The sequence below is a fragment of the Calliphora vicina genome, chromosome 2 (assembly GCF_958450345.1).
Source record: "Calliphora vicina chromosome 2, idCalVici1.1, whole genome shotgun sequence".
NCBI classification, from domain to species: Eukaryota; Metazoa; Arthropoda; class Insecta; order Diptera; family Calliphoridae; genus Calliphora; species Calliphora vicina.
The window spans coordinates 59281964-59294170 of record NC_088781.1 but is presented as its reverse complement, the minus strand read 5'-3'; the positions used below and the strand labels follow the sequence as shown (position 1 = coordinate 59294170).

Here is a 12207-nt window from a genome sequence, read left to right as displayed (position 1 = left end):
TAAAAAAAAAACTCATTTATTTTTTCTTGAAAGGCGCAAGTTACTTTTTTGGTTTATGATTTTGTGTTTGCACTTAGAGCTTTTGTTAATAAAATCGTCGTTTTTATGCAGGAGTGTAAAATTTAGCAGGAACCTGTATTTTGATATGGTGTATCATAATCAATCAAAAAGTCGATTTTGAATTTTTTGTAACATACGGCTTTTTTGATTTCATATGACGATATATTGTTTGGACTTTTAATTTAAATTATTTTTCAGTTTGAAGTTTTTTCAAATGTTTGTGGTCATAGAGAGGTAACTCTCCTCTTAAAGACCTAACTCAGAAAAACTTAATGACGAAAACTGCCATAAACTTATGTCCGTTAAAGTGATTATCTCTTAATCATATTGGTATCATAATAATATTATACCATTAAAATACAAGAGTTAATTTGTTTATAACTGCTATTTCAAATAGAAGTATTTATTTACAGTTAAAACTAAAATTGAAATTGTAAATATGTAGTAGACAAATATTAAAATAACTGGCCATTAAAAACTATGTTCTTTACTAAGCCGTTATAACAGGAATACGAATTTGCAGCATCTGTAAATAAAGAGTTCAAAATTGGCAATTAAGTAATCATACAAAGAATTAAAAACTATAAATAATAACCTTGTTAGTTTTATCAAATATAGCACGAGCTCTCTCTTGATTTAAACGATAATTGACGAACTTATCAAACAAATAGCCATGCTTCATGGACTCCAAAAGTATGCGATCCTCGCCAATATCCAAAGTCAACTCGTGTGAAGAAATCTGTGTGTGTATGAAATAGAAACTAGAAAAATTTCGAAAATTCAGGATAAATTCAAATCACTTACACATTTTGGCAAATAAAATTCAGCTTGAACTTCTTCTATCGCTTCATTTTTAATGCGGGCTCTTAACTTATAATCGGGCATAGTGGAAGCCGCCTGAGAAATTTCCTTCTTTATACGTATGGAATCTGTCGATTGCTGTTGCTTAACATGTTCGGTCTTTTGTTTTAAAGCCTTCAATTCATTCACATCGATTTCTTGTACCAAAGACTTTGGACCTTTTGTTGCCGTCTCTTCTAGAGATTTTAGCTTTTCCACATCTTCTTTACTGGGATTTTTATAAGAATTCAATACAGTTTTAACATCATTATTGCGCACACGATGTGATACTAGAGTGCCAATGAACTTTCGATTGTTCAAAATTATAGCCTTGTCCACTTTAATCTGAACATTGTATTTGTCGTTAAGAGCCTCAGCAATGAGAGCCAGAAAGAAATCACGAAAGAGTAAAGATCTTTCAATTTTGATAAAGAATTTGGGATTGATAGCAATGTCAACGGCATCAACAGCATTATCAGATTTATCTTTAGTCGTGCGTGGTTCCGATATGCTCATTGGTATGCGAAATGAACTTGGCTCTTCCGAATTAAGAATCGCTGACAACTCAGTTTCGCTAATGTCTTCGGGTGAGGGAATTTCCTCAGTTTGACAGACATTGATGAAATATTTCTCATTGGTATTGGATTTAAAGCTCTTAATGCAAAATCCTGAAATATTAAAAATTGTATATTTAAAATAAAGGAATTATTTATATTTTTAAACTTAAATAGGGGATATGGAAAATAACATTGAATATTTTTATTGCAGTTTAAATAGTTTTTAAATTACCATAGAAATACATTTTTATATGGAGGTTCATGGTAATATAATCAAAAATATAGCAAATTCAGTTGAACTGAAAAAAAACCGCAAATGTTTGATGCATTTTTGGTGACGATTGTAAGCTTAATTTATTTAACTCATATTAAGAAATATACATCGATTTCAGAAGTTGTGATGAATTTCGATCGATACCAAGAACAATTGTTTAACCATCAGAATTAAAAAGAAGTGTTAAAAAATTACCAAAACGGAAAAAATAATTACATCACATCTTTTTTCGTTTTCGAAATCGATTTAAATCACATTTCTTGATAATTCGGGAGTTATTTGCATTTTATTTTGTTTTGTATTCTTAAAAATATTACGAAATGAAATATTAACAACTGCACCAAGAGCGATTATTATTCGTTCCTAAGAAATTATGTATATAAAACGTAAAGGAACAGTGAAATAACTGGGAACTTCGATCAAAAACAATAATGTAAATAATCTATGTACTTACCTCGCTATACCTAAAGCCAGACATCTTACTAAACGTTAAATGGCAAAAATTACTTCTGATTCAGCTAAATCAATGCAATATAAGCATCAATCATCGAAATAAGCCTTTAAAGTGAGTAAATAAATCCTACATGTTTGGATTTTCCTTAAAATGTAATTTGAATAACAAAAACTTATATTTCTTGATCCTGAAATCGGGATTACGAGATTTATTTCAATAAAATAGTTTAATTTATTGAGCTCCATCTTCTAGAAGTACTGCAACAACCAATCTAATAATCAGCAACCTATAAAATGTTCTCCGAAAAGATTGCACCAGAATCATTGTCGAGGGAATTGCTTTCATTCTCCGAAAAAACATAAATAAAATTCAGTAGACGAAAATTAAAATTCAGATATCGATGTAAAAATCTCGAAATGTCTCCAAGATGTCAAAATATTTATAACTTTGACCTAGTGCTATCACAATCGGTAAATTTTTTCCGATTGATCAGCATTTATTCCCATTCTACTAGATACCATTTTTTTAATCAAATGCCAAACGAAGACTTCTCGCTACTGCTACACCATGGAATTATTCGTCTCGACTTGGTAATGTAGTCTATTAGTTGAGCTCATATTATAAATATAAAGAGATAAATGATCCAGATACTTAGAGAGCAGATTCTTAAATGGGTAATTGCTCATATGGATACAAGGTTTAAATCATTCGAACATTTCAAATTTATGGAGTTGCTAAATGCTATAACGATTACAATATACATATTCCCATGAATATTTCGAAAGTCTAAAAAATCGTTCTGATGATTTCTTGATTTTATTCATACTCCATAAGTTTAATGAAATATGTACGCAGGATTTTAATAAATTTGGATTAAAAATAAACATTTTCAGATTTTTATTATTTTTAATATGAGCTCCTTAACACTAGCAATTCCAGGATCGTTTATGTTCTGCTCTAAAAAGAGTAAACCCATATTCACGAAACCAACCAAATACACGATTGGAGATCGTCGATTGAAAGGAACTACTTCACGGCAAAACTATTGACCGATTTACATGAATTTTGCCTTAATAAAAACTCAATTTTTGGATAGTATAGAATGTCGTATTCTTTATTACGACCCAAAAGAACAATTTCTGAAAAAAAGCAAAATAAACGATAGTAAGTTCGTTGTGTGACCTATATGTCGATTACTAAGTCATGTACATATACAATATGAATATTAAATGAAATGCATGCACCCTTGGGTCCATGAATTGGTCCCTTTGTGATATCCTAAAGGATCATGATTAATATCCTCAAGAGGTTCTTCACATGTAGGAAAGCGGTTCGATGCTGAACCAAAATGACGCACGAATAAACGAATCCACCTTCTTAACATCCACAGTCGATAGTAAGCTAGGTGGTGCATGAAAGGACTACCCATTGTCGTAGTCCATGTCCCCGATAGACCAGGGTAAAGAAAGAGGAGATGTTCAACCGTTTCCTTCTCGTCTTCATCATGACAACTTCTACAGAAGTCATTATAAGGAGTGTTCAGTCTACTAGCATGCGCACTAATTATGCAGTGCCTTGTAAGAACTATCCAAAATTCGTAGCCGAGCTCGTGATAGCCCCGTAAGGGACATTGACTTATAATGGTCATAAACGGGGCATGTAAGCCTCGATATCGAGCAATTTGTCAAACTAGACCATCTGAGCAGACTCAAAGAATTCACGCTGTATGAGTGATTTACAGCAGAAGAGCGGTAAACTGACCAAAATATCGATCTCATCGACTTGCATACGTGAGGTATTTTTCGCCAGTTCATCCGCAATAGCATTGGTAAGTGCACCAGAGTGACCCGGCATCCAGAAAACACTACTGAGTTCATCCAGAAATCTGTTTCCTAGCCATTTAAATCTATGACCCTGTAGCCTAGGGCAGTTGCACATAATATGCTCTACTGTTTCTAGCTCCTCTATATCCCCAAACACCCTGCAGAAATCCTGTGTGCCGTTATCCCATTTACCTTTAAAGGCCCTAATTGAGCAATGACCGGTTATCACTCCTACTAGAATCCTGAGATTAAACATATCCAACTCTATCAGTGTTTTGGTTGTATTTGCATTCAGTTTTGGCCAAAAGGCCCTGGACACATTGCAATCCGTCCTACTGTTCAGGATTGGTTGGTGGAGTGACTCTCTTTTGGTGGTAGAAATCTCAGCTTGAGTTACACTTCAATGATTATGCATTGCTAGGCAGGCAGTTTCCTCATGGTAACAGTTAAGTATATTGCAGAAACTAGCCTCTCGCTAACCGAAATCACAACGGGTGCTCGTTCTGTCCTTATTTCATCTGTCGTCATTCTTGGCTTTTAGGACAAGTATTTTCAGCAATATTTTCAGGGTCTAAAAACGATTTTTTCGTGATCCATTATATACTCCGATTTTTAAAAAAATCGATTATTGGGTTCGATTAATCGACTGTAAAAATCGAAATGAAAATGGTTGATCGAAAAGTCGAAAATCGATTATTAGATTTTCATACCATTCACTACTATGGATGTCATTGAGATGGCCTCTAAAGTCTATCAATTAGTGTTGAATAAAAATCAAAAAAATGTAGTATTCAACAGGAATTCCAAACTTTGTTAAAAGAAATGAAAGTCATACATAACGAAGGTGGAAATACTTCAAAATCACGCAGATTGACAGTACTTTTAACAAGTTTTATCAGGCCAAATTCTACAATCGCGAGAATGTTGTCACAGCGGATGGACAGGGCAACACGTACCTACCACGATTTCAAACAAAAATAGACGACAAATCCTTCTAAGTAAAACCATAATACTATTTCTTGCGATTAATTTAAAAAAAAATCATATTGTTTACATACATATTACACATATGTATGTATGTACTCGTATGCATTGAATTGTATTATATTTGTTCAATATTTTCAATAATTAATTAAAATTGCATGTGTATTTGGTGTGATCATTGGCACACTCTTCCTTTTTAATAACTGTCATCATATTCGTCATCATCATCCGGTTTATAAGCAGATTTGGCATTACTTGCTTCCAGGTTGGGACCAACGCCCAGTGCATGAATATCAACTTTTGCTGCTCTAATATTTTTATAAAATTCTGCAAATTGAGGCCAATCTTGCTGGCACATTTTCTATAAGTGTAAAAATAATGTAATAAATATTGTATTAATAATAATGTATAACATAACTGTTATACATATGTATAAATAACTTGAAAAGAAATAAATATGTACCTTCAATTCCTGTATAGATTCCATGACCAAATAATGGAAACATTTTTCGTTGAGTAATATACGGGCGTAATTTGACCTAATCGGTTCACCAGCTTGCACTTTCTTAATTATATCCAGCGAAATGTGCCATCTACAAATTAAAGCCTGATGTAGAAACGCCATTGTGGATTTAATTTTAAACTGTCTCAATGCTGGTGCGATACAATTTAAATCCTGTGGAGCTAAATTATTTAGAAAATTCGGATCTTCCAAATGTTTTTTATATTTAAACAACTTGTAGATGTCACGCACATAATAATTTGTTTCATTTATGTCCACAGTTTTCATGATGGCATTGACTCCTTTTCCCAACAGCATATTTTTATTTCTACGAAATTCGAGTTCATGTGGTTTAAACATGAAATTGATGCAAGTTTTAACTTCATTGTCTTTGGGATTTATTTTTGGTACTGAATATTCAATGTACTTATACTGGGGCCACCATTGCGACCAGTATTCTTTAGGATTAGCTTTTAAATGACCGGGTGGCGGCTTCGCCAGACCACATTGTATGATGGGAATTTTAGACACATGTTCCCTTAAACATTGGCTATTAGCATTTGGCTCCTTTTTCATTTGTTGTGTTTTTCCTTTGTTGTTGTTGTTAAATTTTGTCTGTTTATTGTTTCCATATTTGGGTATTTGTTTTCTATTTGATTCATTGTTATAGCGGTTTCCTTTTCCAGATGTTGATGGTTGCTGAACATTACTTTGATCGGGGAATACCTGTAAGGTGAGTAATGAAGGGATATTGTGAGCATGTGAGCTTTTTGTTAGTGTTGGAAACGTATCAAGAGCAAGTAATGAAGGTATCTCGCGATTCTGTTGTGTGGGTATATTTCTGGAACCGTTGGGTCGTTTTTGAATATTGCCATACTTATTCTTGTTCTCAGATGGAAATCTTGTAGCGGTTGATGGTGATGGTGCAAAGTCCATTCTAATTTCCTCTCTAAAATCTTCGCTTCTTCTATTATTTCTTGAATTTAATGCTCGATTAGGAGAACGTGAGTTTGATGACTGATAAAATTCTTCTCTACGATCATTTATAGGTGGAGAATAAGCACGAGAACGGGATCGTTCACGAATTGTTTTTCTGAAATTTTCAGGTTGTGAAAAATATTCAGAGGGGTTTCTCTCAATTAAACCTCGAATTGGTGAACGTGATCTTGTTGATTGATAAAGTTCTTCTCTGCGATCATGTCTAGGTGGAGAATAAGGACGAGAACTGGATCGTTCACGAATAGTTCTGAAATTATCACGTTCTATAAGAAACATTTCGCTTTCTCTCTCTTGCATTAAATTGAAACCTCTATTTGGGGAACGTGATCTTGCTGATTGATAACGTTCTTCTCTGATATCATTTCTAGGCGGCAAATGTGATTTTTCATGAATTGTATCTCTGCTCAAATCGATAGTGTAATTATCTTGTCGTACATAATATTCCTCATCATCTCTGTTGCTGAAACCTCTATTAGGTGAACGTGAGCGAGATCGCGATAATTGAATCCGTTCTTCTCTACGATAAGTTGTAGGTGGAGAATAAGATCGAGAACGTTTGCGCATAGTATCTCTTCCCACTTCCGGTCTGAAATTATCATGTTGCAAAACATATTCTTCATTTTTTCTTTCACGCATTGTATTGATAGCTCTATTAGGCGAACGTGATCTCGATAATTGATAACGTTCTCCTCTACGATCACTACGGGGCGGTGAATAAAGTCGAGGACCAGATCCTTCACGAATTACATCTCTTTTTACAGCCTCTCTGGAATTAAGCTGTTGTGAAAAATATTCTTCATTCTTCCTTTCGTACATTGAGCTTAAACCTCTATTAGGTGAACGCGATATTGATTGAGGATGGCGTTCTTCTCTATAATCCTTACTTTGGGGATCATAAGGATGAGAACGAGATCGCGAACGATTACGGCAAGAACGTTCTTCATAGATTTGGCTATATCCTCTATCACGATTTAAATTGTCTCGTTCTTCGATGCATGTTGCCGTGAATGGGACCGTTGGAGTTTTTGATGACATTTCATAATCGTTATTCCAAGTGTTTTCGTTACGTATCTCAGACAAAATTTTATGGTTGATTTCAGCTTGCCGAATACCACTATCCAGCCACTTTTCGCATTTTTCTTCATATCTATTAACATCGAAGTCACTATTTTTCGCTAATTCATATGCCTCGTGTCGTGCCAAACCTAATTGCAATAGAAATCCTCGACGTTTTTCTAGGCCAAACGATTGAGCTTGGGCATGAGAGCCACCTTTAATTTTATATGTAGTGCGTACATAAACAAATTAAGGATTTTTCAAAGTTTGAAGATTGGTTTAAGAACATGAAAATAGACAATGAAAATATATAATTTGTAAAAAAAAGATTAGAACAGCTTTATTTTACATTCTGATAGATTCTACACTTTAAACATTTAAAGAGCTAAAATATACAGTGGTAATAAGCTAAAAATGGTGTATTATGTTGTGGACCACTAGAAGGGGTGAGAATAATTCTTCAAAAATTCACAACATAGTTATGTGTATCATTAACAGATGTTTAAGTAAATTATTACAGTAGTTTCGGAATCTGAAGAATAACTTTAAGTTTTCTCTATTCTTCACATATTGGCAATAAGTATTTGGACATTTACAGCATGTTTTCCATTTTATATTTTGTAGAAATTGTAGTTGAAACTCTTATACAATCATACCAGAATAATATGATCTTGCTGTCAATATTCAATATAGTGATCCAAATACATAATTACGTTAACTAACAACATTCATGAATCGTCCCATTGGTTTATCATATTAAAATACATATAAAATAACCGTTCATATCCCCTTGGTTGTAATATCGAATATGATTGACGAATGGGCGTTGGAAGAGACGGAACTCAGGTGGTCTACTTTATCCTCTTCTCTTGCGAGCGAAGGTCCACGACATCCTCGGCTCTTAGTTGGAATTCGATTAAACTTCTTGTGGGTATAATTACTGGGCCCTGTATGATTGAATATATAACATATCATCTGGTGGTTAGAGAGAAAGAATTGGTACAACACCTCCCATGTTACTGCCCCTCTTTACAGATATCTTTTAAGGTCTGGACTATCTCAAAGATGTGTCACTGACGAATCTGTTCAAATTTGTAAAAAGTACCAGTTGGTTCTCACGGGACCACAGGGATTACATACATAGTTGTCCGGATAAGTGATGATGATTATTATTTTTCATATATAATTCATAATCTGAATCGATTGCAGTATCAAAAAAAACAAGCAAATGACCGAATTAAATTAGATTCTCTGAATAAATCATAGGTTATAGCCAAATTAGGTTATAAGACAAACTTTCTGTAATTTACAGACATCGTCGGCGGTATTATATGCTGTTATTGAACACATTGTAGGGTATAAATACACGTGTTTCAATGGGTTTTAATGAAACTTTATATAGATTTGTGCGACATCCGTTGCGGTGTATTTGTGAGGACTGTTGTACCCAGCAGTTCTAGGAGACAGTACCGAACTAGTGAATTTACCCATCATTTAGGGTGGGAGCTAGTTACTTCAATAGCCACGTGACTAGTCATTTTAACACGGGCATGGGACTGTCTAATAGCTGGTCCAAAGTAGGCAACGTATTGGCTTCACATACTGGTTACATAGCGTCAGTTACCTTACTAGCTTTGTAACTGGTTACTTGATCAGGTACTTGACTAGTTATTTTAAGACGTGCATGTCCTAAGCAGGGGGTCAATTGACCCTTTTGATTACAATGTGACTATCTGATAGCTGATCGAAAGTAGCTTCTGGTGGCTAAAATAAAGTTCAGTACAAAAAAAATTTTGAAGTGACTTCACCATAGGTAACTAAGAGACACTAAAGTGACTATTGACTTCATGTGATGTTACATGGGATATCAGTATACTTAAGCAAAAATAAAAATAAACTGTATGAGAATTATATCAACACAATTTGTATAAAACAAGTTTGTACGAATTACTCATAAAATGTTTAAAGTGACTACACTTCAGATTACTTAGAGACACTTAAGTGTCAATTGTCTTCACGCTAGATTACTTGGAATGTATAAAGTAACCAATTGTCTTCTCTCTGCACTACAAAGTGCACAAACGTGTCAAATGACCAAAATATATAAATTGGAATCAGCCAAGTGATAAGACATTTGTGACAATTACTGTCTTCAAGGCATACATTGACCACTTGCTTAACTGCTGGGTAGCGTCAACCTTATGTAGGTATATGATACAGCAAATGCCACATAAAATGACGTATAGCTATGAATAATGAGAAGAAATCTCGAATTCAAGAATATTATTTTTGAAAGCTGAGGATACAAACGTATTATTCCCTTTTTTACATGTAATATTACAGGATATTTTCTTAGTGAAATCCTCAATGTTTTCGCTCGGCAGAACCTTTACTTATCCCCAGTAAAGTCATCGGCAATAAACAATACCACACGTACCCGTGCCACCATGGATAAATTGTATAATATAAATAAAACTATCAAAGCTCTTGCCAGCAGCATTTGAAAAATGGAAAAAGAAAAAATGTCAGATGTTTAAAGAACGTTGGTGTTCACATTCTGATAAAACCTTTCATGTTGATAAAACTGTTTTTCCTGAGATGTTATCAAAAGTGTGGAAATCGCCTTCGTATGCTTTAGGAACACATACTGTGGTATATTCCAAGATACATCAGCACGTAGGATTGACAGACGTGATGCAAATTCTTTGAAAAACAAAGAATAGAGCTACAAGCGTAATGAGTTCCAGTTCCGAATACACCGTGTAGTTCCTAACTTATGTGGTAGGTCCCCATTATACTATCCACGTACTTAACGACACAGTCAGTACTGAGTCCTAGAAAACCATGTAGAACTGTGGGTTAAGAATTGTATACAATAATAGTAACTCCCATAGATTAACAAATTCCCAAAACAGTATTCGATCAGAAAAATACATTCTGATATAACTGAGGTTCAGATAGAGCAACAGTCGTAATGAATTCCGGTTCTGAATACACCCTGCCGTCCATCAAGTGATTATAAAATACATGATAAATATTTTTTCTTTGATTGTCAAGTGTTATTGATTAACAAACCCCGACCAAACCGTAGTTCATTCATGTTCCAGGATATAAATGCCGAATAAGACAGTTTGAATCACATTAACGGTGATAAAAACAGTGGAGTACTTTCCGCGTCTCAAAGTAATAGATAGTGAGTTTGTGGTTTTCCTCGTCAGGTTGCTATTATATATCCATGTATGTAATATTTTCATTACTTAATTCAGGAGTGCTGGTTATACCACGGACTAATTTTCTCATTTGAGTTGGGATCGTTCCACAATTGGAATGTCTGTTTTGTATATGCCTAGAACTTAAGTTGCAAGCAGATAAAATGACATTGATACAAAAGATAAAATGACATTGAACATGGACGAATGATGATTTAGATCTTTATTTAATATTTGGGACACTGAGAATCAGTTTTCGCAACATATCAGGACAAAGAGTTGCTATGTAATATTCAAAAAAGAGCAGTTGACTTTAATAAGTTTTCCACCAATATTAGAGATAAATTATTGAGGTGTTAGCACAGAATAGAACATTTTAAATTTGCAATATCTTATAAAAGATTGTCTTTTTTTAGTAAGAGAATCGGTTTGCTACTCAGTCTCGGGGAAAAACCAAGAAGTTACTATCACTTGATATAAGTGATATTAGCGTGCTTTCGGGAAATAGTTACTGAACGTAAATATAATAAAATTCGAGCAATGTTGATATCAATTATTGCAGATTTTTCGAAATGCTTAGGGGTCTTGTATTATAAAGAGCCTCTAAAGGTATTTAATGTGTCCAAATTATGTTATTGGTCTCTCATCGATCAGGTTTATTGGCTTCATTTGTGTTCCGAATCAGTGGAGGTGGGGACTGCATAAAATATCTTCTGGGCCGCGATGATTGGAGCCTCTCTAATAATATCAATATTTACCATCTACATACCAAAATTATTATATGTATATGGGGGATTTCATGTCAAGTGAACCAACTTTTGAAATCGATGTAATCGATGAAAGGGATGAAATTTGCACCAAGGTTAGCTCTATTGGATAGTAACTCAGACACAATTTTTCAACAACATCGGTCGAGAACTCTCTGAGTTATAGGGGGTAAAATTTTGACAATTTGGTCAAACAGGGGTTTTTTCTTATCCATGTAACTTATTACCTATTGTTCTTAGCAAAATGTGTTCCAAATAGTATAGATAGCTATTTCTTCGATCTTTCGAAAAAAAATATTTAAAAAAAAAAATAAAAAATTTTTAATATTTTTTTCCGAAATCAAAAACTTTTTTGACTTTTTTTTAAAATACGCTATTTTTTTATTTTTTTTTTTTTCTTAAAATAAAGTTTAGATATTTTCCTTGAACACCTACTTGGTCGCTTAGTGGGATGCGAGTGGGATATCTATCAAAATAAATATTTTGTAACTCAAAACATAAAATTTTTGACTTTTTTTGCAAAATCAAAAACTTTGTTGACTTTTTTTTTCAAAATGGACCCTTTTTTAATCTTTTTTTTTAGGTCAAACAAAAGCTTAGATATTATCCTTGAAGACCCTTTTGGTCGCTTAGTGGGATGCGAGTGGGATATCGATCAAAATAAATATTTTTTTTAACTCAA

At 33.7% G+C, this 12207-nt stretch overlaps 1 protein-coding gene across 2 annotated transcripts in view; it reads right to left on the bottom strand.

Moving 5' to 3' along the window:
- Nucleotides 1–430: 430 nt before the first annotated feature.
- The window catches only part of Pih1D1 (PIH1 domain containing 1), a 53326-nt gene continuing 41549 nt past the window's right edge, over nucleotides 431–12207 (bottom strand). The window contains exons 3-5 of one of the 2 annotated variants that reach the window (XM_065500656.1): nucleotides 865–1568; nucleotides 656–799; nucleotides 431–586 (exon numbers count right to left, since the gene is read on the bottom strand). In XM_065500656.1, coding sequence (XP_065356728.1) covers nucleotides 551–586; nucleotides 656–799; nucleotides 865–1568 — 884 coding nt within the window. In that variant the 3' untranslated portion in view covers nucleotides 431–550. Of the gene's footprint in view, nucleotides 587–655; nucleotides 800–864; nucleotides 1569–5054; nucleotides 5354–5455; nucleotides 7765–12207 lie in introns of those variants that run through there. The other variant, XM_065500655.1, reaches the window with a different exon arrangement.